At 45.4% G+C, this 27,796-nt stretch overlaps 1 protein-coding gene across 7 annotated transcripts; it reads right to left on the reverse strand.

Moving 5' to 3' along the window:
- Nucleotides 1–1,239: 1,239 nt before the first annotated feature.
- TRIM29 (tripartite motif containing 29) lies at nt 1,240–27,796 on the reverse strand. Of its 7 annotated transcripts, none has more exons than XM_075116216.1 (9): nt 26,364–27,796; nt 18,578–18,673; nt 17,115–17,348; nt 16,550–16,748; nt 12,545–12,628; nt 9,025–9,084; nt 7,682–7,780; nt 6,504–6,580; nt 1,240–3,631 (listed from the first exon to the last, which is right to left on the reverse strand). In XM_075116216.1, the coding sequence occupies exons 1-9, from the start codon at nt 27,219–27,221 to the stop codon at nt 3,569–3,571; spliced, it is 1,770 nt and encodes a 589-aa protein (XP_074972317.1). In that variant the 5' UTR covers nt 27,222–27,796; the 3' UTR covers nt 1,240–3,568. The 7 variants fall into 7 exon arrangements, with proteins under 7 accessions (XP_074972317.1, XP_074972318.1, XP_074972316.1 ...); XM_075116217.1 differs by having other exon boundaries at nt 1,240–1,356; nt 7,682–7,783; XM_075116215.1 differs by having other exon boundaries at nt 7,682–7,783.

The raw sequence follows: 27,796 nt of genomic DNA on the forward strand, positions 1-27,796 counted from the left end.
TATCCCCTCGCTGCTGGCACGGCCAGTCCTGCTCACTCCTTCTGACTGTTCAGGCAATGAGCTCCATTATTTTTTCTAGTGTCACAGAGGCCGGGAGTGCAGAGTACGCTTCTAACTTGCTCTTCTCATGCTTAAGTGGTGGAACTGAGATATTTGCAGCAATTTCAGGACAGGAAGAAGATTTCTCTTTGATTGCTTTTTAATCACAGTAATAACAGTAATGGAGGCAGTGAGTGGAATTGATGGGAAAGAGCTGAGCTCTGTTCTCTGATAATTCCCATGTGGGGTAAACAAGGAGGATTTACTGGTTTCTCAAGTGAATTGGTCGTATCCTTGCTCTTCAGGAATGACTGTCAGCAATGTCTGGGAAAAAATAGCTGGTATCCAGTACCTGGGAGAAGAAATAGGCCAGGCATCCTTTGGAAAGCTCCCTGCCTTAGTGTATCTAGGGTAAATGAACAAACCTTGCCTGCCTCCGTTCTTATCCCCACAGATTCACACGTACAATTGCTCTTTTAAGCAGCTCTCAGGGCTACCTGTGTGCATGTCTGGCCTCGAATTTGCATCTTTAGCAGCCCACAAGAGATTTTTTCTCTCCCTCAGAGACAAGAGAAGCCATGATATAGGCAAGAAATTGGAGCCGTGCAGAACCAGAGGTCTATATCCCCGGAAAAGCTGAAGTGTGTGGAAGGTGCCAGTGGTGCCCAGAACCAACCTCCCAGGGAGACTTGGGTCCAGGCTGGAGCAAAACAGTGACCCAGCTCAGCAAATCTCCTCACAGCCTTGTCTCTCCCAGGCTGATTTTGGCCTGCTGCATGTATGTGAGCAAGTGCTTCCTCCAGTGGTAACTGGTGAGGTTTACCTCTGGCAGGAGAGAGGCACTAAAATCATGAACAACAGCAGGCTGAGGGGTTTCTAGAAATGCCCTTGCAGAGAAGGACTTCCACAGGACCAGTGTTTGGGAACCGACCTAGCTGGGCATATCTGCAGGGTAGACTCAAGGTGTTAAACTAACAGTACATCCATCAGTCTGGCTTTGACCTTCAAGGGTGTGGGAATTTTCTCTGAGCTGACATGACCCTGACTCAAAATATCCAGAAAGCAGTGAAAATAAAGGAGCTGGGAAAATGGGTTCTCCAAACCCCTTGCTCATATAAAGAATATTTTGAAAAGACTTAACCTCACTGAGAGTCTTGCAAGCATGCAAACACCAAAGACAGAGACACCTCATTCCCAGGGTTTGGTCAGATATGGAGCTTTCTCCTTTATTTCTGCAGTATGTTGCACATGTGAAGGGCCTCATTTACATCAGCGCAGTCGTGTCCTGTCTGAGGAGCTGGAATTCCTCTTGCTTTGCTGATCAAGACAAACATGATAAAAACAGTTCATGCACAATAGACGTTGAAGCCGCGCTGCTAGTTCCCTGGGACTGCGAGGTGCAGCGGGTGCAGAGCTGTACCCCATCCCGCACTCTGGAGGGGCAAAGGACTGCGGGGAGAGCAGCAGGGCTGGGAGGGGAGGCCTGGCATCCTCCCAGGCTAACAGAAATGGGGAGCAGCTCCATTCCTGTCACCCGAGCGTGCTGGTGTGAAAAGGTGTGTGTGCGAGGTCTCAGCGAGGCCCTTGAAGCGAGGAGAGGAAGGGGAGGGAACAGGCTGTGGGGGCTGCAGAGGTGGGGTAGGGCAGACCTGGCGGGGAGGCGCAGCGGGAGGAAGGGGACACTTGCTTCCTCAAGCCAGTCGTTTGTGTGCTGGGCAGTGCAGATCCCAGCTGACACAGCAGCAGGCCTTCTTTGGGGCAGGAAAGGGGAGGGAGGAGACTTTATAAAAGCTGAGTTTTGGAGGAGGAGGAGGAATCATGCCCACATTTTGGAGAATAGAAAGCAGGCGGTGGAAGCTTTTACTGGACCATAAGGGACGCAGGTTATTACTGGACGCCTGCTTGGAGGCAGAACAAACAGCGAGATTTGGGGTGGGGCTTATTTTATCCTTTCACACACATACTCAAACCCCTCAGTATATTTCCTAGCAACTCTGTCCCAGTTTCCCTTACTTCACATCCTTCCCTACCATGCTATCTCTTTCCCCTCTGGTCATTAAGGAAAAACAAAAAAGTATATGTGCTGTTTAAAGTATTCTGGAGCAACAAACTTTTCAGCCTCAGAAGTTTCGTCTGAGGTGTCGGATTAAAAACCATTGAGTATCTTTGCACGGGGATTAGCAAGAAAATAATTTTCAGGGAGCGATAGGTGTGACTTCTCTCAGCAAGGTGTTGCAAGCATATGGGGGTAGGAAAGGTGGGGGAAGCCATTCCAAAAACCGCTCAAACAGAGCAAACCGTGACAAGGAGCTGTCAGGTCTTGGTTCTCTGTTCTGAAGCTGCGTATCAGCGTTTGAAGGCTCTGATCCTGCAATGAGCCATCTGCTCCCATTGACTGGCCTGGGGAGGTTTTTGCATAGCATGGACCCAACCTCTCAGCATTGCCCAAGGGGAAGGAAAACAATCTTAGTGAGATCGTGGAAAGGTTAACCAGTCCTGGCTGGTTTGCAGGCCGGGTGCTGATGTGATTCATCTATCCAGGGGACAAATAAGAAATATTATCCCAAGCAAAAAGCTATGGTACTAATTCCCATCGCAGAAAATATACCTGAACCACAATATATAAATCAATTTTGGTTTAGGGGAATTAAAAAAACCACACACAAAAAATAAAACAAACAAAAAGCACCCAACACCTATGGCATCTAATCAATCTTGTATTAGAAGGATGGATTTTCTTTTTATTTTTTAATTTAAAAAGGTGGCTGGAGGGATACTTTAATGGAATAGAAAGCCTCGCTGCCCCCCACCAGTAGCTGGCCTTGGGCTGTAGCAGCTCCATATAGGTCCTGTTGGCTGGCTTTTTTGGAAGCCAGCAGGAGCAGAGCTGAGCTGACAAAGGGCCCTGAGGAAGTGTGCCACCACTGGCATGGCTGGGGCAGTCTGCAGGGATCTCAGGGAGGTGGCACTGCTGGACCTGATCCCAGTGAGAGCTGTGCGTCCCTGTCTGAGGCAGGGCTGGGTGACAGGGTAAAGAGGCAAGGGAAGAAATTTAACCTGTCACTGCTCCCAGTGGCTGGGGCCTCTCCATTCCAAGAAGACCTTTGGGGCCCCCCAGCTTGGAACCTTTCACCAGGACTTAACAGCTATGGCTATAAACACACTCAGGGCGAGGGGGCAACTAGTACAGCAGAGAGTGTGGCGGTGCTACCCAAGCATGCATGCTTCCCAGGAGAAGCAGAGCAGCTTGCTCTGCAGAAGCAAAAGGAAGGGCATTGACAGAGAGGGAATAAGGAGGTGACAGCAGAGGGTGGGGTTATGTTGTTAGGGCCTGCAGAGCTTTCAAGGTGATTAGGTGATTTGGAAAAAGTCCTTGTTTCCTCTAGTAAAGGCTATTCCCTTCTGCACCTTCCCTCTCCCTGGCAGAGATTAGAGCAGTAAGGTTAATGCAGTAGCAGGTACATCCATGAAAATCCGCAGCTGAGTCTTCACTCCAAGTGCTGCCAGCTCTTCCCTAAATCTTCAGGGATCAAGGTGCCTCGTTGGAAGTGGCTCCATTGCCTTTGTTGACGTAAAAGGGGCGGTAATGTGACTGCAATGGAGAATTTGGGGCATGTGAGTTTGACCTACCTTCTCTTTCTGACTGCCTATGCTTCACCCTCCTAGGTAGCCCAAACATATGTATCTTAACGTACTCTTATCTTAACACCTTCAGTCTTTCCTCTTGCAGAGCAGCACCACCTGATATTATTACTGGAGGTGCTAGAGTGATCAAATGGTGTTGCTTTTTGATTTACATACATGCTTTGCATGGACTTCATTCCTGACCCAAATGAGCCTGTGTATCATATACAATCTCAGACTATCAGTCATAGTTTGATGAGAGGTTTCAGGGAGAAGAGGAATGTCACCTTTATTCTTATGCTTCTGTCAGTGTCTTTTAATCCCTCGCTAACCTGAGAACTCATGGGAGTTTTCACGCTTAAAGCCATGCACAGTTACGCGTCATCAACCAAGTCACATGGCATTTATTTGTGCTCTCTGGCTGGCAAGCCAAAACTCTTGTGCATGGAAATTCTCACACAGTGGTGTATTGTTTATTCATGCCTCCACATGTTGCATGGCCCAGTACTAAATGTTTGTGTAAACAGAAGTATAAGTAGAGAGACAGGGGCAGAGCCTAAAGGAATTGCCATTTTCCTGTCTCTGTTTACTGCAGTCCCTAATTGCATCTCTTCCCACCAGGACCTACGCCTGGAATTTCACTCTTATCTGCACCATTACAAACAAGCAACACGTGGCGAAGTTGTCATGCAGCCTAGTGTTGTCTTGGAATCATTGCAAAACAGAAAAGCCAATTTATTAATTCTGATAGCTGGTTGCACTATTCAAGGTAAAATCTTTAGCCTGGATAAGAATATGCTTACACCAGTGAAGCAGTGACCACGGCAATCAGGAACAACTCTGTTTTTGTAATGTCTGATCTGTCTTATGTTCGATCTGCTGCCCAGATCTTGCTTGCAGAAGGTGGGAGAGACCCCACAGGAGCATGCTGGTACATTTTTTGCAGCGCACTACTTAATATCAGCATGGCAGGAGGCTGGAAGCATGGGCAGAGCAAACCCAACCCATCTTGCTGCTCAGTGCTGACTCTCAATACCTCCTGCTCAATCTTCCCTTTTGTTGAAATTCTTTTCATTTTATGGCTTTAATTTCCAGTATAATTAAGAGATGGAAGAGGGGACCTGTGTTTTAAAGAACTCCCTGTGGGTTAAAAAGACATTCCTCCTTGAACAGTATGGTCCTTTGCAAAAATTCATATTTACAGAGATTTTAGAATGTGTATTACTTAAATACATATTTAAGACTATTTTAAAGGCTAGATTATTGGCCCAATAGACCATAAAAGCTCCTGCAGAGCTACTGCAGTCCGGAGCATGCATTTCTATTTTGGGACTTTTTAATGCTTATATTTATCAAGTCAATTGTAAGGTTCAGGGCTATCTGGTGAATATAGGCTATAAAAATAAAATAGCTGCTACGGGTGTATGCAGGAGAGAGAAAGGGAGACAGAAAAAGACTGGTGACTTCATGTGGGAGAAGTTACTCGGGCTTGCTCTATGGGGATTGAGGAAAGCACTGGTTGCGTCCGTGGAGCACAGCACACCGACCGTTGTGCAGCGGGGTGCATATGGCCAAGAAGGCCATACTCACGTCCTCCAGTGCAAACAGAGACTTCACTTTCCTAACCAGACATCCCCAGTATAACACCACCATCAGGGAGGATAGGTTGGTATTTAAAATCACTGGGAAGAGCCTCTATCTGAGCACACACATGGTGAAGTAGATGATCTTTTAGAAAGGCGGTGATCAAACACAAGACAGAAGATATTGCAAAACTTTGCCGCTCCTACGAGATATGTTTTGCTGTAGCACTTTCAGAGGCTCAAGGCTGGATTTTCTGAAAGTGATGCAGTCTACCAAGGAGCATCCCTTTCTCTGGCATTCATCTCCTGGTGGGGCCTTGAAAAATCAGCAGAGGCATACAGCTGCAGTCCTTAGGCAGCCACTTTCTAAGTGTTGTCAGTTTCCTCCGTTTTCTTTCTTCAGTGTGAGAATGCTCTTGATTTTTTACCCTCTCCTTCTTACAAGTCTTATTTCCAGGGAACAGTAAATAATCTTTCACAAATATATAATCAGAATTCAAAAAATAGATTTCATCTGCCGAAATGGGGGCAAAAACTTGATCTTAATTCAGATTATGCAAGATCTTAATGCACAGTGTGAATGGATGTCAAGAAAAACAGATTAACTTAGTGTTTCTGTGGTTATGCATTAAGTGTTTGTTAACCGTGTATACCTAAGATTACAAGACCTAAAATATAGTTGTTCTCTGCCCCTTATAATGCACTGTTACCTGCTTTGTGCTAACAGTGTGAAATGAGTGACTTACAGATGTTCTAGTGATTTATGATTTTAGTCTGACCCCTCACCTTTGATACTGCATCTGCCCACTGTAGGATGTAATTAGCAAGATACTTTTATATGGTGTCTCTGATGTCATTTACACAATCCGTCCTTTCTAGATGTCACAGTCTGCTAAGAATATATGATATCCCTGCAGGGAGGAAAAGTACTACAGAGAGTAGCATATGTTCTATAGTATTTGTATAGCTTCCAGAAGCCTCGATCAAATTTTAGACCAGGGTGAAATATTTTCAAAATGTCATTTTGAAGTATTGATTATTCCTACAACCCAGAGCTGTGGAGCTGGGGGCGGGGGCAGGGGGTAGGGGTTATCTGTATCCCTCTGTGGATGCAGTTAACCACAGAAAAAAAATAATAGAAGTTGTTGACTTGAGGCTTTTGCTTTCCCATCTCTATATGACCCAAGCCCTAGTCTCTGAAGGCTCAGGTATGCTGAAGCTGTGCACATGCTTTCACACCAAGGGTATATTTCTTACCAATACAGACTGCTTAGAGGATTTCCATGTCTGTGGCGTCACCTTTGCAGACTGATGTCTCACTATTGAAGGATAAGCTGCGACAACATAAAACAGCATGTTATAGATCAGTCCCTGCCACCATCCCGTCTCCCCTTGCAATCATCAAGATGAGTAGCTGGACTGGAAGTGCCACATAATTAGTATTGCATTGCTTAACACTGAAATGCAGCCATTTCTGGGGTGGGACACAACAGCCGTCAGACGGATGCCTATTCCACCACCCAATCAGTTAGAAAAAGGGAGTAAAGGAGGTCTGTCTAATTAAAAAGTCTGAGGAATGCAGAGAGGTGGAATGCAATCAGTCCAATTAAAGTTAGGCCAAGTCCTGAACTAAGCATTCTGACTCTCGCAAAGAACACTATAGGCTATTTAATTAGTGCAAAGAGCCGAGGCCTGGGTTTCATGTCAGAAATTAATGACAGTACCTCTGGCAGCGTGATAAGCCCTAACCCCCTTCCAGCACACCAGCTCCATTCTGATTCAAAAATAATACCAACCCTGCTGAATCACAACCAGTTTCAGCACTATCAGGCAATGACTCTTCCCCACCATCTCCCATTTGCAAATTAATCAGACCTGACTCTGCTTGGCAGGTGCTGATGCTCTTGGATTCCACCTCTGGTGCCCTTGAACTAGTGGGCAGTGAAAAGATGATTATGAGATGGTGAGTGGGGGATTCTGGTTCATATGGAGAACAGGAAGCTACTGCATATTTTTTAAAAGGTTGTGCTCAGTGGCTATTATTCTTTCAGGACAATAGGTGTTTTAAAACACTGATGAAGTTAGAGGGGTAAATGGCTGTGAACATATTTTCCTAGTATCTTTCTCTTCCTGGTCCCTACATCTCTAAAATAATCTAAAATTCTCATCTCTACCCATTACAAACAAAATGTAAACACCCTTCAACTAGTCACTAGATATAACTTTCTAATACTTTTCAACACTCTCTGATAAACTCCTGTTGCCCTGGTTCAGCAGAGTAAGTTGCCTATGTGAACACGTGCGTGCATCTAAAAGATTGACAGACAGGGCAGGTGTAGAACTGCTCCAGGCCTTCTCTGGGGGAGCAAGGACAGGATTAAATGTCTTATCATCTGAAAAAGGGGAAGAAGGGGAAAAAACTAAATGCCTAGTACCGGTCTTAGTGAAGAGGCTCCCGTCAGACTGTTTGCTGAAGTCACCAGGCGGATTCTGTCCCACCGAGGAGAACTGAAAAGGCAGCTTAGTACCATTGCCTACTGGAAGATAGAAGAGGTTGCGTTATTCCATGGTGCTGTGTGCTGCAGTGGGGAAGCCAAGCATTTCAAAACACATCCTGCAAAACTACCTTCAGCCAGCTTGGGGGAAAACAGGAACTGATAGCTTTGTCCCTTTTCTCTTAGTAAGAAAAGGCAGCTGAGAGCAGTCAGTTGTGGGGTCCCCTTGTACAGAGTGTGCATGTGTGAAGAAATCTCAATGCTCCAGGGAAAAGCCTTTCTCTTGAGAGACCCAGAGTGCAGGTGTGACTGAAGAGCAGCAGCTTCCTCACAGGTAAACTGCATCTCCAGAGACTGGAGTAATGAGGGAAAGCTACATTAACTGCCAAAGCTCCCTTGCCTCCAAAGCAGTTGAGGCTTTATTCAAAGCCCATTGAAATTAAAGCAAGGCTTCCCCTCCTGGCCTCTTTGGGGTCAGGCCCTGGCTGCCAGAATGAATCTGAGAGCAGAGACAATGAGAGGGAGACAGGCCTGTCTGTGGCATGAAAAGCAGGAACAACTTAGGTGTGGCTGTGAGTCACCAGGGCTCCCCAGGTAGAGTGGCCGGGGATGCTTGTAGGCTGCCTCTGAATGAAAGGAAAGGCAGGACCCTCTGAGCATGAACAAAGCAAAGAAAGAAAATGTAGGTGAGAAAAAGGAAGGTGGGGATCTGGGAAGAAAAGGCATGGCTCGCTGCTGCTAGTTCTCAGTACACTAGCTCAAAGCACGCCCTCCCCATTGTGCTGGACACTGTACAGACAGTGAACATTGGACAAGCTCTGTCTTTGAGAACTTATGAGCTAAGTAAAAGGTGTGTGTACGATGGAGAAGAGCAGCCTTGTGCCTCTGAGACTGGCTGAGGTTATTTGGAGTCCTCTCCTTGTTCTGCCACAACCTCCACAGATTGCCTTGGATGATGTTGGCACTCCCATCACTTGCAGTTGGTTAGGTATCTCACGATCTTTACAAATTGGCACCTATGTTTTCCATCTTCTTTCACTGTCTGAACGATGAGGACCAGGGATGCCTTTCCCTCCTATATAGATAGTGCATAGAGCAGTGAGACCCTGGTTTTGGGTGTATGCAGGCGGTGCTGATAACCCAGCTAAGAGATGGTTCTGTGAGACAGTGATTGATAGATGACAGGACAGCTGAGAGGGGAAGCAGAAAAGGTTGGTTAGCCAGCTAGAAAGCTGTGGCACGGGGGTTAGATCCTTTCAAACTGAAGATGGAATTACCCATACCAAGTGTTTCCTCAGTTGCTTGGAAGGAGGAAAATTCCCATGATCGTGGGTTGAAACTGGCTGTAAAACAAGAGCATCCAGTTCAGCAGTCGGCTCCTGATGAGCTGGCTCAAACGCCTGTGCCTGGCATTGCTCTATGAAACAGTCCCCACCAATTTGAAAGCAGTCTCAAACCAGAAATCTGGGTCCAGGGAGTAGCGGAGAGCCTGGTCTTTTTTCTCTTGCGTTCTAGGGAAGCGTGAATAGACTTCTCATTTAGAGAACAAAGCGCTTTCACTGCCACAGAGCTGTCTTTAGGTGCATTCAATTGCCAACTCAGGTTTGTCTACTCGACATGACTATTCTGCAAAGAGACCTGCAGGCAGAGGCTTGGATTAAATGCTCAAGAGACACAAGCAGAGGAACATTTCTTGTTCAAGCACACGTTGCCTCGGCCACCATGACAGGGATGTGCTCCGGGGTTTCACTAGGACATCATGCTGTGATGCAGACTAGTGCTGTTGTACCCTGTTTGTGAGACATTGGACTCCCAGAAGAGTGAAAAAGAGATGAATACTTTGAGCTGTTATGCTGCCATCCTGTGGACTGCTTTTCTATTTAAGCAGTGTTTCTATTTAAGCAGTTCTCCCTCCCTCTGGGTGCTGAGTCCCTTCTATTCCTCATTCAAAGACTTCCAAAAGCACAAGATGATCTTTCCAACCTCATCCTGGCTTTGGCCAAACTGTTCGCGACAACAGGAGAAGAAAACTCAGTGGAAGAGGACAGAAAGGAGTGTCGAGCAGTTGAACAGCTTGTTCCTCTATCTTTTAGACAGCATTTGAAACCTTTTATGTCTCCCCTCTGCCTCATTATGTCATCCCCGCAGACAGATGCTCTGTGATACTGTCTTTAATGACAAAAGCAGTGGAAGTCTCCTTGTATTTAAGCAGGGCTTAAAAACCTATAGGTTCAGCTCAAATCCAAGCAGTTTCTAGTATGGGCTGCTGCAATTAGCGCAGAGCACTGCTTGGGTAGCATTCCTCAATGCAGCAAACAGACTTGCCACTATGGCCTCAGGCAGAATTTGCAGTGATCCAACCTAGCAAGAAAAAGGGTGTGTTACAAAACTATCATGAGTTATTCAAGGATTCTGTTCCTATTATGCAATGCAAAGGGTGGTCCTCTTTCTTCTTATCCCATTTTGTGGAATTCCTTAGAAAAGATGCAATTGGAGGCAGCGCTGGACTTCTGCATGACACATTGATAGAGCACAGAAGGCTCTAGAGAGTTAAATGATTATGGGTATATTGCATTATTCATTGGATATCCTTTGGTAGCCAGCATGCAAGCTAAGTGGGTCATGTCTCCTGTTTTGCCTACTGATTCATTCTGTTCCCAAAGTCCCCATCAGTGTGGTTTCAACAGCCGGTTGCCTTCTATCAAAATGTTCCCATAAGGGCTCATGCTTGGGCCCTCACCCTGGTGGAGAATCCAGTGTTGTTCAATCCCCATTTCAGCAAAGACCGTGGGTGCAATCACGTGCAAAGAAGTAACTTTGTTGGTAGAAAATATAGAATGAGTAGTTTTGGAAGGCAACATGACTGCGCTCTCAGGAAAATGTAGGTGTATAGGTGGCACAAGCGTTCCCCCAGTATTTGTATATTCGAAAGCCCATTGCAGGAAGCAGCAAGCTGCTGCACAACCCTCACGCTACTCTTTAGCTGACTGCATACAGCAAATGTCCCCTCTGGCTCTAATAAAGAGCACTAAATCAGAAACCCTGTACCTAGCAGTCCCTGTCTCTTGTCACACCCTTCAGGAGGTTGGGACGCTGGATCTCAGCTGGGAGGCAGGAACCCCCTGCTCCCAGGTCTCACCAGCTGATCCTCCAGAGAGGAGCAAAGAAGTTGAGGCACTATGGTCCAGAGCGGTGAGCAGCCAGGCTATGCCATGCTATGGCACTGCCACAAATGGCTTCCGCCACGTCAGGTTTCAGCCCTGTTCCAGACACAGATGGGAGTGGTGATGGCAGAATGGCACTGTCTGCTGTGATCTTCCCATCACCACCCCCCGCTGCCCCCACGCCCCCACCTCTTCAAATGCATGTTGGGCTATTTCCACCTGAACCCAAAGCCCCACGTTTTGGGTAGAAATGGGTTCAGCCCATGCAATTTTAGAACTCACTTTCCACCATCCTTTAAGGTTGAAAACAGTTTTGGATGGAGGGCTGAGACATCGGCAGCTACACTTAGCAGAACATGTGTTTCCCTGATAGCACAGGGCCTGTAAAGCCCTGAAGCAGCTGGGGCAGAACAGCAGCTGTAATAATCCAGGCAGTGTTTGGAGACAGGTTCTGTGCAAAATGAACCCACCACTGGCAAAATGCCCCTCTGCAGCCTCTAATGAAGAGGGTGCCCTCTAACTCTGGGGGGCCTGCAGGGAACAGTCCTAAAGGCTTGCTGATGCTGAACTGGGAATGTTGCCTCTGCCCTGGCATCTGCTCCAAACGGCGTCCTTACCCCCACGGCGCCAGGCAGGGCGGCCAGTGAGCTGCCAGGCGTGGGCTGAGAACCGAGGAGAAGGGCAGAGTGGAGATCCAGACAAAGGGCTCAGTGTTGGGATCTGGGTTATCCCCATAAAACCCTAACGACAAAGCAGGCAACACCACACTTCAAATACGCCTTCAGAGGAGTGCCACTGCTAATTGCTGTGTATCCCTTTGCCCTGCCCTCCCTCTGGCTCTGCAGAGCAGCAGCTGTAAACACCTGGCAAATCCAGGCAGGGCCTTGCTCTCTAGGGACCAGAGGAAATTTGGTTCCCTATTTTGTGCTACCCTCTCTGTTCTTTTGTTTCTACAGGCATTGCTTTGCCTATGCTTTTAGCACTCTGATTCTTGCTCTAGAGATCCTGCCACTAATTTAGAAGCAGCTGCCATTTTACAACTGAATGTGTTGAAACAGTCATTCACTCGAAAGGCTCATCCTGTAATGTTCGTGTAACAATTGGGACATAAGCAAATCACCAGGGCTCTTGTTGTCAGTGTCAGAGCTCATAAAAGAACCCCAGACTCCTGCTTTTTTTTAGGACACATTCCTCACTTCTTCAATCCTTTCCCTGTAGGGAAAAAGTATGTTTTCTGGTGAAAGTAAAATCCTAATGCAGAGCAAGCCTAGTGTAGCTTTCATACTTGATACCACAGTAGGGTAAGCCTCTGGTAGAGAATAACACTTACTTCAACCCAGTCACACATGTTAAAACCCCCCTATATTCACAAACCACATGCTTTCAAGAGTCAGGCTGCTCCAGCTCCCCCCCATGGAGTTGAGAACCTTTGCTGCCTTGTCTGAGATGAAAAGGCAAAAACTTCTCAAAGCTCTGTAGGCTGGAGAGAAGACCTGGCATAAACAAAAGCAGAGGGACTTATCTTGTCCAGGGAACAGCAGGAAATATGAGGGAAAGCAAATTTTGGGTCAAATTATTGATGAAGTTCCTTTCTTACACTGTGTTTGGAGGAAACCTGACCACCATTAGGGTGCCATACCTTTGGGAGACAGGAACATGGAAAATCTCTTCAAGTTGTCAGGCTGGTTCCACTCGTAGTTGTTCATCATGTACCGGTGGTCACCTGGAGAAGCAGAGCAGGACATGAGCTGGAAGAGGTAGTTTGGTGGCCTTGAGAGGGACGGGAGGAGGGGAAAGAGGATAACAGACTAGAATTGCATCCTCAAGTGCTGCAGGAGAGATGGTTCTGCCTTTTGAAAACAAGTTCCTCTCTTTTTGTAGTTCCTCTGCAGGACTCTGGCTGGGAGGTAAAGCAGTGCTGTAGCTGCCCAGAGGTTCAGCCTGGGATAAAAAAGCTCCCTTAGATGCATAGCATAGCTGAAGCATTTGGCCATTCAGTTGATATGCTATCTGCTAAAAATCCATAGGGAGACTTGTGAGGGTTCAGGCATTTTCCTGTCAAAATACTGCCGTGTGGCTAAAAATGTATCCTGCTTCAAAGTGGTGGTTTGTGTTTGGCTTTTTTTGTGTGTCTAACCTATGCACAGAGCTGGCTTTCAACCAGCAGACCTTGAACTGCCAGTATTACAAAGCTCAAGAAAGTCAGTGTTGGGAGGGCTTAATGTAATGGTTTGTTCAATTTTTAAAGAAAGGTGCTAAACCTGAGTTGCAAACAGCTCTAGCTTCCTTGGACAAGGGGTCTTGGACAAGGGCCTTTGGTTCAGGCTTCATGCAAAGTGGATGAAAACTACTCTTTACGCACCCTGGTTTTGGTCTTCCAACTCTGATCCACAGAAAATGGTGCTCTATCAGTACAGCTGTTCATAAAAATACTTTCTTTTAAGGCCTCAAGTATTATATAAACCCATTGTTCTCTGCAAAGGGGTAAATTTGGTTCCCCTGTTAAAATGGTTCCATTCTTTGATTCTTAAGTTACTGAACAAACTTTTATGTTATTTCTCCAATTTATTTCTGTGTTGTTTAAAATCCCTGGATGCTCTCTGATTATTTGCCTCCTTGCCACACTACTAAGTAGGTACCTGTTATGACAACTAAAAGAAAGTGGATTCCCTTTGGAGTCTGCTATTAAGCAGGTTTCATTCCATTAATATAATATTTCTTCCTGGGAAGTTCTTTACGCTAGAAGATCAAGCCAGTTGCAAATGAATTTGTTGCAATGACTCAGGGGGAGTCGGAGTTAATTAAATCCATTAAGTAATTGTGGAGTTATTTCCTTGCAGTCACTAGATGCAGAGTGCTGTCCTCTTTCAAATGTAACTGTGGTTTGAAAAACGGAGAGCTCTGAAATTTGAGGCTCACCTTAAATAACATTTCCCAACTGAGTGGATACCACTGTTGTTCTCATTAGGCAGGCCCCAAGCTGTGTCCATTAAATACCTGGTAAAGTTTCTGAAAGTGCCCAGGTTTCTGGCAACAGTTGCCCTGCTCGCAAATGTTTTGGCATCTGAGTCCCACGGATTCTAAGTACCATTGAGGACTTCTGGCATCAGTAACATGGAGGGGACCCTAATTAAAAGTGACCAAGAAGTAGCCAGTCTTTATACAGAGCTACTAGAACTGAACATATGCATACTCCTGTTGGGTTGTACAAATGGCCAAGTAAAATGTATTTGTTTCAGGACTGGCAAAAAACAGCTCAGCAGATGGAAGTTAACTTCCTAAGCAACGGTAACTTGAATGCAAAGTGCTTTTATGCCACTCTTCTAGTTTTCATAAGTGCTGTGAGTAGTCAGGAATCCTAAACCCCTTTGGCATTATGCCATCCAGAGTTTGGAAATTCTACAAATTGCCAGGTGACCAAAGAAGGAACAGAAATGTAAAAAAGTGATTTTTGGATCTGAGCTGCTTCTCATCTACTTGCATTAAGTTATGGCCAAATTTCTCAGCAAACCTTAGCACATGGAGTGTTGAGAATCTGACCAGGAACACTGCAGTATTAAGTGTTGGAAGACAAGTAATATTCACTTCCTGGTACTACTTTAAGGATACAGAGAGTTTAAAAATCTGGCTTTAGCTATGCATTGTCAACACTTTGAACGTGATTCCTGACTTTTCTGAAAGGTTGGTTCTCTGGACCAGAAATACCTGGTCTGTCTAATTCATGTCTAATGGGGAATGATGGTACTAGATAAACATTAATGAACTGTTTGCAGTGCAGTCTCCCTGGGGCCAGCGACTTACTCTTTCTGTCCATAGTGTAGGAAGGCAGCAGGCTATCATTTGATGCATACTAGTGATTCCCATCACAGATCTAAACATACTCTGGTCCTGTGTCACCTTCATTCTTATTGATTTAGATTTTGAACGCCAGACAGGCTGATTCACAAAACCCAGGCTCTGAAAAACATTAGCGTATTGACCAATAACTGAACCCATGTTGTTCTGACTTCTATGGATCTTTTCAGTGGACTGCTTTTTGTCTGGGGTTTTGGGTTTGGGGGTTTTTTTGGCTGTTTCTTCCCTTCCTCCTTTATCATATCATCTTGCAATGTGGATCTGTCTTTTCTGGAAGGAAGTTGGAGTGATTTGCATGGCTGTTGCCCAGGAAAAAAGGTGGTATGTTAATATGAGAGGAATGTCTACTAAGTACTATGAATTTGAATGAAATAACAGTGCTCTTTCAGATTTGCAGCAGAGTTTCTCATCTGCTTGTGTTGTATGAACTGGACTTGGGATTATTCCTGCATCTTTTCAAGTCACACATCCTCGTGGACAACAGGGTGCAATTTATCCTCATGTTACCTATCCAGCTTCTTGACCTTTATTGTTCTGGTATCTGGGGTTCCATAATTATTAATAGTTTATATCCTTATAGCAGCCCAGTGAGATAACAATTAATTCTGATCTCTATTGTTCTTAGTGCAAGAGGTCAATTAATGGGATTAAGTAACTTGCCCAAGGTTACAAAGGCTGTTTGTGGGAGAGCTGGGAAGTGAACCTCAGTTGTGGAGTCCCATTCTAGTGCCCTGTCCTCCTAATCTTATGTGTGAGCTTGCAAGACAAGTCCTTTCTGCAGAGCTAATTGGGAGACACAGAAAGTAAGTGTGTTCTAAAATGCAGAAGATTCCCTTCAGTGCTGTGGTATTGACCATGACCTCTCTATTCACATAAGAAAGATCACCCATCCTTAAACATCACTGAAGTGTGGGGACCATTTGGCACTGCACGTTCGTTGAACACCCTGGCTCAGGGCAGGCAGGAAACAAACCTCTCCCTAGTGGAACGTGCAGAGAAGCATGATCAGAGAGAGTTATGCCGGTTCAAGTCATAGGTTATCCTGAACACCAAAATGGACACCTTCTTACTTGGAAAATCTGGTATTAGCTTTTCAGCAACAGGTGCTTGCAGGGTATTTCATGTTCCAGCCAGGCAAGCAGTGGCTGGAACAGGCTGTTTTAAAATAGTATGTCATACCAGCACAGCAAATGTGCTAACCAAGCTGTACAAATAGGCTAATTACAGGATTTCAAAATTGCCATGCTGGGGTGGCTACCTTCACAGTGGCAGAAATGCCACTGCCTTCTCAATTTACCTAGTGAGCCACTGAGTTGCCTTAGTATACCTGTGCAGTCTTCCACGTAGAAACTGTCGTGCTAAGCTTGCAGGAGCTTGTTGGAGCCTGTCACAAGGCAGAGTGTCCCTGCTGGTCTCTTGCAGGAAGGAAAGGTCAGTGTTCTCCACCCCCAAAAGAAGTGTTGCTCTGAAGTCCCACGCGGGACGTGGCTGAACCAATTAAACACTGTGAGGCCATAATGCAAAACAGGGAAGCAGGGCTAGTTTGGACCCCTGGGTCCAAACACATGAGATACTTTAAATCCCTGGCAGTTCAACTGGCTCCAGCCCCACATAGGTCTGGTAGGACAGCTCTGATATTCCAGAACGAGTTTCAGCTGCCCGTAGTGTTTCTCCCACTTTCCTTAGGTCCTTGCTTACTTTATCCTGTGTGAAAGCACACCCATCACACATCATCTCCTCTGACCCTGAGCTAGGGTTTGCCCAGAGAGGGAGATCTCTGATACTCTACCATTCTCCATGTGGTTCCTCTCTATGAAGTTGCGGCCAAGGTCGGCCTTGCAGATCTTCTCTACATGCCTCATGCAGACGTTTAGGAGGTCATCTCTGAGGAGTCCCATAGATGGGCTCATGCTCTCCCCTTCAAGCAGCACACTGTATGTTGGGAGTGATGGAGGGGGGACATAATTCCGCATCAAAGCCCCAAACTCCTGTCAAAAAGAAGGGAGGAGAGGTTACTGAGAAACATGAGAGACAGAGACTAGATCCTAGGGAACTGGCTAATGTTAGGCTCCAAATAGTATGAAGTGCAAAGGAGAATAGTGAATATGAAGGGGGCAGACAAATGTTCTGTCTGTGAGCTGTAGCCATCTACAAAAAATCAGGTGTTGACACGCCTAAGTTCATTCTTCACCTACCAGAGCAGACACAGCTTCAAATGTCAGGGTTGGTCCTTGCTATACACGTGCATTGAACTGGAGAAGAATAACAGACCTTACAGCAGCTTGGGATTTTCTTTGGGACAAATCATGTCCTCATGGGGGGAAAAAAGGAAAGGGAAATGAGATCTCAGTTACCTGCAGGAAGAGCACGGAGTCACTGATCTGGTGGATCTGCTCCCTGTTCTCCTTGTCCTCCCGCAGAAGCTTTGCCCGCTCTTCCAGCTCATCCACAATTTCTTTCACATTCTCTGATGCAATCTTTTCCCTCTGGTCCAGGGCAGCCTTCACTTCATCCCTCTGCCTCTCCAGGTCGCGGATCAGCTCTTTGAAATGCTGGTCCACTGTGGCTTTCTCATTGGTGGTGTAGTTCTGCAGAGGGAAGGGGCAAAGAGAGGAGGCAGCAGGAAAGATGCAGGAGAAATAAAATATTAAACTTCGCAGGGAAACACTTGCTAATAGAGGGATATAGAGGAGGATATGTCCAAGCAATCTCAGCATTTAGACTGTGACTATGAGGACTCCAGGTATGTAAGTCTTAGCACCAGGAAAACCGTACCGAGAGAAGTAATACTCGTTCATGCAATAATTGTGTGTGTGTAATCTACAGGGCATGCGGTCTTCCCGATTATAAGAAAATATCTTTTATTTCAATTCATGAACTTCTCTTTTAGCTGATATTTAGAAACACTGTTTAACCTTCTAAATCATGGTTCTGTCTCCTTAAGAGTTTGAGGACTAAATTCCCACCATCTCAAAGGATGAAAGGTGCTGAAATACCTTTTACAAACCTGGCCTCTAGGTCCTTCTGAAACATTTCTCAGAAGGACTGTATATGTAACTATATTCAGAGGAAAAATTGCTAGGTCAGATTTCCAATAATAATAATAATAGTAATAATAATAATAAAGCAGACAAAAACCAGACCTGGCAAACCAATGTGTGTGTACCACATAAAAGGGAGAAGAATGACTTTGCCTATTAATATAATGCAAATTTTCTGGGGTGTCTCCAAATAGTGTTTTCACCTCCCTATTCAGTTGGGGTATAAATGAAAAAAACAGCACCATTTCTATATTCTAACCCTTAGCGTGGTAAAATAATTATAAAGGAGCCCTATATCAGTATGGAAATAAGTTGTTTCATTGTAAACAAGATGTTTGTTGGTGTAACTGCATCTGTTCCTGTTCCCTTATCTCTGTTTGGGCAATTCAGAGCCCTTCTGGAGTTTATTTTTGTGTGGCCTAGGAGGAAAAAAAAAGCAGCACACCTTTGTTTCCAAGTCAGCCTGGCTACTTGTGATTGAAGAACTACAAGGGACCCAAAGCAGGGAGGTGCCTTGGATCGTTTTGTAACAAGGCTGTGCTGCTTCTTCTTGATCTCCTGCAGGGTATGTTGCAAGATGACTTCAGTGGGAGTTGTTGTTTCCAAGATTTGGCATGAGTGAATTTTGGAGAGTGATGAGATAGAGACTGGATAAAGAAAGGAATGAGTAAGAGCTGGATATGGCAGAGAAATTGAGGAAGGGAGGATGTGAGAAAGAAAAGTGACAAGTACAGGAGAAAAAGAGAAGTGAACATAAAAGAATATCCCATACACACCTTGATACGGTCCCTCTCCTTCTGCCACTTATCCATTTCATCTTCTACTTCAATGATCTTCAGCTGTAGTTGCTCTTTTTGCAGTGAAAGCTCAGCCTGTGAGAAGAGGGGAGTCTCGTGAACTGGGGCTGAGGGTGGCCTACTTCAAAGAGGCACTGTGCTTCCACTTATGCATTTGGCCCTGAACAATAATAGCTGGGAGGTACAGGTTCCTGGCACTGCTTGAAATGGAGATCATGTGCTGACACTGGACAAGATCCCAGAGCTTCTGGCTGGGTCAAGAGATTCAGCTCCCTCAGCAAAGACAGCAGCAGAAGCACCCACCTACTAGGCTACCGTCATGGTGCCGCTTTTAATCACATTAGAGTCATTAGCTGGAGGGGGAAGAGGTCTGTTTCAAAATTCAGCTGTGTATGCAGTGAAGGGCCCATCCCAGGGTGTGCCTCTGCAGCAATAACAGTTTTCATATAATTATGGAATGACGTTTGACGAGTGTTGCAACAAGAGGATGATGCCTCCGGCAGGAATTCTGTTTAGGCAGGATTGTGGATTAATTTGCTCTGAATTGAGAGCTTTCATGTTATGATGAAGCTGGGGAATGCTTGGAAAAAAATGAAAAACACAAAAGGAGGAGGGAGGAGGTGTAGTCAACCATGCTTGGCTTAGATCAGCAACTTCACTGGGATTCATTTGCATTTCGTTTTGCACTGACTTCCCAGGGAAGCTCAGACCAGACAATTGCATGCAAGGCAGTTCATACAACTGGAGCCTGTGGAGGGCTGGGCAGCCATGCACTGGTGTAACATGCTGGTTGGTGTGCATGCCATGTCTCTGGATCAGACCAGGACCTGGCTGATTAGTAATGCCTTGCGCCGTTAACTCTGGGCAACCCCTCCCTCGGCTGTTCATATTCACCACATCCCTGCCCAACAGATCATGACAAAGCCTTTGTTTACGTATTTCAAGATCTTTTTTGCATTTCATGTGTGTACAGATTGGTCACAGCACAACTGTAACTACAGGCAATCTGGCTATGGGACACTTATCCCCACAGCTCTTCAGGAACTATGCAGTTGGCAGAAATTACCTGTATTCCAAAACTGAGCTATGTCGCATTAGAAAAGTTCTCAAAACCCACTGTTCAGGTGGGGTCCTTTGGCAAATGGTTGTATTACCCAAAAGCACTTGCATTTAGGCCAACAGTTAGAGGCAGGAGAGATGAGGGATGGATAAACCCACTCCCACAGCAATTAACACTGTGAGGTCTCGCTGCTGTTAAAACACAAGGTGTAGTTCCCACTGCTTTGCCGCCCCTCCAAGAACATAATAAACATGAAAACCTGAGTCACCTTTTGTGATCATAGTTGCTCTCAGAGTGGGAGTTTAAAAGTTTTCGATTCTCCATTCAAGGAGTGGCAAACAGCATCATACAATGAAGAGCAGGCAACAAACTGTCAAACAGCTCAGACCAAGGAAATCAGCCTGTCAGGGTGCCAGACACCGTAGTGTCTGAACATCCTCTTGAGCTTGAATCAAGCACAGCTGCCTCCAAGAGCCATTGACTCTAGCTGTGCCAATTTAGAAAATCTCTATTTATAGAGGGGAAACAATTTGATAGTTGTTTTACTGCCTTATAAAACAGAAGGGGGAACAAAAAAGGCAAATGTACTTCAAGGTGTCTCAGTGCCACGAGAGCTGCATCCTCATATTGTCATTGTCCTTGTTTGTTGAGAGTTGGGACAGCACTGGCCCTCTAAATATTATCCATACACCTGGACACCCTTCACTAGTCAACTGAATGCAGTCATGAGCTCATATTCTACAGGGGTTCAGAGCAGACATGGAAGGGTATCAAGGTGAGAAAATTCACCCTACTACTGATCAAGAGAGTAAAGGCATGAGCTTGATCCTGTAGTTTTCATAATGTCAAGACAGTGACTTGGAGGAATGCATGCTTTTTTCCATCCTGATGTGCATTGTGAGGTGCCCTCTGCTTCAAGACACAAAGGTGTGCACTATCTTTGCACAGCAGGGAAATGCAATGAGATAAAAGCGTTTTAGATCCAGATACCCATCACACTGTAGTAACCAATATGTGAAATTACACTCTAATGCAAGTTGATTTCTTGAGCCACAGAGCTACATGCAGATGGCATTAATTGTTAGCAAAGTAAAAAGCACCCCTCCTCAGCAATGGGAGATCTTGTTTTCCTCCACATCCCTAAACGTCAGGACGTTCTTATGACAAGGACATGAGTGAAATCATACAGAGAGGGACTGAAGGGTTTTTTCTGAGAAGAGCAGACCTTTCACAGCCATGCAGATACTCCCAAACACAAGGGGTTTGAAAAGAAAGGTAACAGGAAAACATTTCAGGTGATGGCTGGAAGGTCGTAATAACAATATTATACTTTTATAGTACTTTTTAATTAAGATGGGTCTCAAAGGAATTTTGCAAACTATTACTTGCTCAAAAGTGATAGCTAACTCTTAACAGCTTGTTGCAGTTAAAAAATCCCTTCACCCAGGAAGGTAGTTTGGGTGCCTCTGGGATGGGATGTAACAACTATTTAAGAGCAGACCCACACTACAATTTAGAGTGAGAATTATGATTTGCAGATGGAAATTACAGAGATAGTTCCAATAGCCAGGATGCAAATACCACAGTCATCCAGGTTCAGCTTGGGTTAAAACGCCCATACTGAGGGCAAAAGGAAACACTGGTACAGACACCAGCAAGGGAGGTGAAGGGAGGTGTTTCATTGCATGATAGTACAAACATTAAAACTACTTTTACCATTAAAAAAAAAAAAGGTCCAAAAGTGGTCCAGGGAAACTATGGAATAGTACAAGAACTGGTGACATGGGCACAAGGAGGCGAATTCACTAGGGATGCTCTGGACATGGACCACAACATAAGGGGATCAGCAATGGTGATTTCATGATGTTGTTATGGCCCTGTTTGGTCTCAGGCTGGCTGCAAGATTACTTTAGCTGTCCATGTATATCCTGTGTTACATTTACAGTTGGGTAGTTACAGGTACTAGGGACAGTCAACTTCTCAGCTTCATTCCCCATGAAGAAACTTCTCTCCTAGCCTTCCTCATATGTCTCAGATTTTCCAGGGTCAACAATCCCTGATCCCCTTATGTGATGGACCACCCAGAACAAATCCACTGGGTGAGACTTGGGGATCAGAAGGTCCTAGTGGAAGATAATATAGCAGCTGTACCTATTGTGGAGGGAGTCCCTACGCTGCAGAAACAACACTAACAGTGAAGAAGGTCTGGGAAATACAGGTTTAGACCATTCAGTTTGGCTATAGCAAGTTGAGAAATGCTGGCACTGAGAGTCTTTGAGCTAAGAGAGGATCCCCTGTTAGAGTTGTAAGTTAATTAGGACAGTCAAGAGGCCTAAGTGAAAGTTCAGAGCATACACCTAAACATCCATAACTGAACCCAGCCCTTCTCTTGTAAAGGGCCCAGAGATGTGAGATTATGAGTCTTGCATCAGGATGCAACTCATTTTTGCAAGGCAGCAATACAAGCATCATCATGTTTTAATGCTCTGGGAACCTGGTCCCTGAATCAGGGAACACCCCTGTGTCACCAGCCTGGAAGAGCTACGCTAATTACCTGACAGCAACAACCAAATGCAATAATGAAGCTAGAGAAGAAGTGTTTAAACTAGTTGTCCCAATACAGGGCCTGTACTGGAAATGACATAGCTGAAAAATCAGCAAATTTTTTGAGACATCATTTCTGCTGGTTTTGCCATTAAAGTCTTTCTGTCTAAGCTTTTGTTAAGCAGAGGTGGGTGTCAGTGGGCTACAACCTCTGGAGGCTCTGCCAGTGTCCTGCAAAAATGCCACTAGTCACTGCATGAGCGGAGGCCAGAAAAGGCTCTCTGCTTTGCACAGTTTCAAGAGAATTCCTTACCTCCAAACTCGTGGGTTTTCCTTGGGTTTTGTCCTCACTGTAGAGGCATTAATTCAGAGTGCAGGCAAACAGGCAAACCTACTCTAAATCACAATTTGCAGCAGGTCAGCTTCCACAGCCTTCCAGCTAGGAAGAACATCCTGCAGGTAACTGCACCCTCTCTGTGGAAAGAGCATCTACTTTAAGCTGTGTCCACAGAGCAACCACAGCTAGTGTAGATAAGGTCTTACAGCCCCATTGTGCCCTAACCTTGCATCACTGGGAAAGGCCAAAAATCCTTCCACTGGCACATTGATACACTCTTGTTTGCTCTCTATTCAGACAGTGAAAGCAACACAGAGAGGGCTCAGATGGAAATCCCTCTGGATCCATCTCTGTGGATGGTTGACTTCAAAGCCTAGTTCAGACTCTGTGAAGTCTCCCCTTTTAAAAGTTGCTTTGTTGAAATGAGGAACACCCAGCCTCCGTTTCTGCACAGCAGTTCTCTGCTGCCTCTTTAAACCTGCTGTACAATGTGAACTTTTCTTTAAAGGTAAAGAACTAAAGGAAAAAAATCAAACTGCTTTTCACTAGAACTGACCTAACATGCTGAGTACTAAGGCTAATGCTGGATAATAATGCCAGGTTATTTACAGCTCTCTGACTGTCAGTAATATGTGAAGTTGTGTCATGTTGAGAATAGGCCTGTAAAAGAAGTTTTGAATCGAAGGATCCCCTTTCAAAATGAAGGATTCTGTCTGAAAGGGGGGCTCTAGTTCTGCTGATAAATCAAGCTGGCTACAGGTTTTATTGGATTGTACAAGCTGCTATTGACAATTCTCATTTTTCAACTGTGTGTGGTTATTACCCAGCCTCATAGACTTTTTCGTGGTAGTTTCTTGTACTGATTCTGGTGGGGGTTGCTTTTCCTTTAAGTCTGTAGCAGGAAACTAATGCAAAGTGGATCTGGGGAAGGCATTAAAGGTTTGCTGGGTAAAATACGCAAATACCACTGGGTGGAAACTCAGAAAAAATGTTCCTGTCTTTCCTGCCAAGTTTTCTCTGTCTGACCCCTGTGCCTTTCGCTCTTGCCTACTCAGCAGCACACCAGGAAAGGCAGTGACTGTCTCTCATCCCGAGCTCCTGAAAAGTGGAAGATGCTGCTGTATTCTCCCTCTCTTCCACAGACAGAAACATCAGGCTTTTCCACTGCTTGCTTAAATGCTCTAACCCAATAGGTGTCTGTACACTGGCTTGTTTGCATTCCTCTTCTCTTAAGCTGTACTGTCTCTGCCTGCATCGTGGAGCAAGCAGAGTTACCTAATTTTACAGAAGGATCTTAAGCTATCCCTTGCTTTCCCAACACTGAAGTACAGCACCTCTCTTCCCTGCAGGACTATAGCAAAGATAAACTCATGAAAGAGACTGTAACCTGCATTAATTCTGCAATACAAAAGGAATAGATGTACCTAAACCAAGCATAATACACCTTTTATGTGACACTTTTGTGCCACTAAACTGCTGAGCACCCAGACTGACAGTCAGGCTTAAGTGCCTCACAGCATAGAACAGCTCCCTGCCCCCTGCCACCTCCCCCTGCCCAGTTCTGCTGGAATCCTCTTTGGGTTTGCAGCCTCAGTGTAGTCAGAGACTGGGAAATCCTTGCAGTTAAACCAATTCTTCCTTGACAACCAACACCCTCTGAAAGGGTCTGTCTGGATACAGTTGTCTTCTGGCCACCAGTCCCGTGGCATAGTTAGCAAATTTGGAGGCAGTAAAGGTATGCTGGAGCTGCTTGGATGCCTAGCTGTGAAAATGGGGCAGGGATGGTGTTAACCTGATATAGGGGTTTTGTTTATTCTTTCTACAAAGGCCAGCAGCACCAGCCACACTTTGCCACTCTTCCAATTTGTGGTCCTATTTCAGCTCGGCTGATTTGCAAGACTTGAAAAGAATAGGTGGTGCACACAGGGACTTGGAAATGTTCATTCCTTCGTTCGTCTTTGTGGTTCTTGCTAAGGCTCCACCGATGGTGAATAAATCAGGGCTAGGAATAAACACTTGTAAGCAACAGCTTTCCTGCTAATTGTTTTTGTCTGAGTGAATACTCACTCAAGTTACAACATGGTCAAAACCCATTGTCAAGAGAAACTTGCACATGTGTATGATTCATATTGATAAAGTCCTAAATCCTTTAGGCTTAGCAGCAGCAGAAACAGCACAAGACAGTACAGTTACTAAAGCATGGAGCTAACAAGACTCTGAGAAAGAAATCAGACATAAATTAAATATTATGTAAAGTCTTCTGTGCCCAGCTATGGTTGCCTTTTTTAAAGCAAGGTGTTCTAGGTCCATCCAACCGCAGGAAGAAGGCTCTGGCCAGCTTTGGTTCCTTACAGAGCAGCTGTTAGCCGTTTCTACTGAAAAAAGGTTAAGAGGAATTGGACAACCTGGCAGACACTAGACGCAGCTTTGTGAGAGTTAAGCATATGCTATGATCAGGGCTGACATCAAAAACACAAGAACAAGCAATTATGAAACAAACAGCAGACTAGCGAGCCCTGCAGGAATTTCTTTAAGAAAGACTGTCTGAGACATGGAAGAAACCTTGTCTGGTTTCAGCAAGGCTCCAAGCTGGAGATGACATTGCCAGAAAAGACCAAAAATTTGCACAAGAAGTCAGAGATAAGCTCTAGATAAGGTGTTCTTTCAGCCTTATGAGATAAATCTTCCTAGCACCTTGGAAAGAGTTAAACTGTTCTCCCAAATTAAGGGTAACTTAAGAGTTTCCAACACTGAGTACTTGTATTTGCCTGTTCGCATCAGAGCATTGACTTGGGCTGTGCCTAAAACTAGGATTTAGCAGATCTTAGTGCCCTTCTGTTTTCTGCCATGGACTGTCTGTGTGTTTCTAGGCAAACTGTTTTACATTACTGTTTCATGGGTCTCCTTTCTGTAATCTGTCCTGTTCTGTCTGCTTAGATCAGAAGGTCTTTAGGCCATGCTCTTACTATGGGGATGTACAGCACCAGACATGGTGAGACCCTGATCTTCACTACAGCTAGTGGAATAATCATACATCCACCCAGAAAGCAAACAGCATGAGACTTTAAGCAAACAAAGCTGGAAGACACTTCATTAGAGTAAGCACTGTTTCACATACCAGCCTCATCTCCTTAGATGTCCATCCTCTGAACCTACTGTAGTAACACTTCAGGGGAAATTATAATGTTTTGTGTTTGCACCAGGATTTTTTCTTCATCTAAGCTTGAAAAGACTTTCCATAGGTGGGGCTTGACACTATTATATCCATAACAGAAAAGAAAAGAAAACCAAAAACCCATAATCTCACTCTAAGTAGCTGAGGTGGCAATTTTCAATAGTAACCTAGCAGCCATTAGTAACTTGAGCAGTCACTGATCTGACTGCCTGTATTCTGGAGGTCCTGAACTTGAGTATTGACCCACCTTTCTGGCTATGGGTAACACTACATAAACACTGCCAAAAGTTGAGACCGTGTTTTTAAAACTTAGCATTTCGGGCTTTGATTCAGCTTCTGCTGAAAGTCAGAGGTGCAACCAGGGGTGGAAACCAGGTTCTTCACCACCCACCCTACCAACCCCGTGTGCTACACAACACCAGCGCTATGCTGCTGTAATCAGCTGTTAGGAGAGCCACAATCCCATTGCAGCAGAACCCAGGCAGTATCAGTTCTCCACTAAATGCTTCCTGTCCACCACCCCTGTATCCCAGAATTACATTGCAGACATGATTTTAGGAGAGACTCTAGGCTGGAGAGCAAAAGCTGTGGTGTACTACTGAGGTCCTTTGGAAAGACTGATGGGAACCTGCAATAAAAAGAGCATTACCTCTTTTCCTGCTTTCTCGATCTCCACTGTCACCGTGCTGTGGTTCTTGTGCTCCTGGAACATGCAGAGGTAGCAGATGCACATCTGATCTGTCTGACAGAACAGCTCCATGGTCTTCCCATGCACAGGGCATTTTCTTGCTTCAAAGTCCCTGATGGGGTCCAGGAGCTGGTGGTCCCGGAAAGCTGCTCCCTCCAGATGAGGCTTGAGGTGCAGCTCACAGAAGGAAGCCTGGCATACCAAGCAGGACTTCACGGCCTTTTGCTTGTTGTCAATGCAGGAATCGCACAGAACATCCTCGAGCTTCACCCTGGGCCGTGACCCAGCCGCTCTGTCAGGCTTGTTGAAGGTGGATCTTCTCAGGTCCCCTGTCTCCACCAGAGGAAGGGAAGGTTTCTTCAGGTCCCCCATCTGCCCCCCAGAGAACAATGACTTCCTCCCTTCCCCTTCACTAGGCAAGAAGCTTTTTTTGGAATCCAAGGAGAAGAGGGGCTTCCTGAGATCGCCTTTCTCTGCAAAGGAGAGGGGTGGTCTCCTCATGTCTCCTATCTGTCCACTGGCATATTGCATCTTTTTTGAATCTGCCGAATCCATGCTGAAGTAGGTTGACCTCTTCTCATCAGACGACTCCACAAACTGAATGATGGGCCTCTTCCAGTCACTCCCAGAGAAGAGGGAGCTCTTGATTTGCCCTGTCTCCAAAGAAGCACCGCCAGTGCCCTTCAAAGCTTCCTTCTCACCTCCACCAGGATTTGTGGTCTTCTTCACTTCTTCTTCTTTTTTGGGGGCAGATGGACTCTTCACATCCTCTGGCTTCCCAGTGGTACCATTTGTCCTTGCTGCACTCCCCGTTTCCATCGTCTAACAGTGTGACTTGACTTCACTCCTCAGTCTTTCCTCCGGTTCCTGTCTCCCAACCCTCTACAAAGCGGGTACGTCTGCCCGGTCGTTGTCTCAGCAAAGAATGATGGTGGAATGCAGGAAAGTTTCTGCCCAAGTGACGCACCTGGAGCTCCTACAAGGAGGAGGAGAACGCCTGGATTATCCTAGGTAGACGCAGGGGGAAAGAAAGAAACAGACGTTACCAGGGATCAGAAGCTACAGCTGTGCAGTTAATTATACAAGGCAGTCCACACCCAGGAACATTCTTGTCTAACCAGGTTTGGGAGGAAGGGCTGTTTATATACATAGAAGTGTGGTGTTTTTTTTTTTTTAAATAATTTTCATTAAGATGTAGCAACCAGTTTGACCGCTTGTTTCAAAAATAATTTTTTCTCATTGTAGCCAGGAGTTGAGGTTACCTCCTTGCAGAGATGGGCAGGGTTGGAGAGACCATGAGATGCTGAAGATGGGTTTGTTAACTGGGTCATACACATGCACAAAAATGATTATGGTTGTAATTAAAATGAACGCCTAGAATAAAGCATTCTTAA

This window comes from Phalacrocorax aristotelis, chromosome 22 (assembly GCF_949628215.1).
Source record: "Phalacrocorax aristotelis chromosome 22, bGulAri2.1, whole genome shotgun sequence".
Lineage (NCBI taxonomy): Eukaryota > Metazoa > Chordata > Aves > Suliformes > Phalacrocoracidae > Phalacrocorax > Phalacrocorax aristotelis.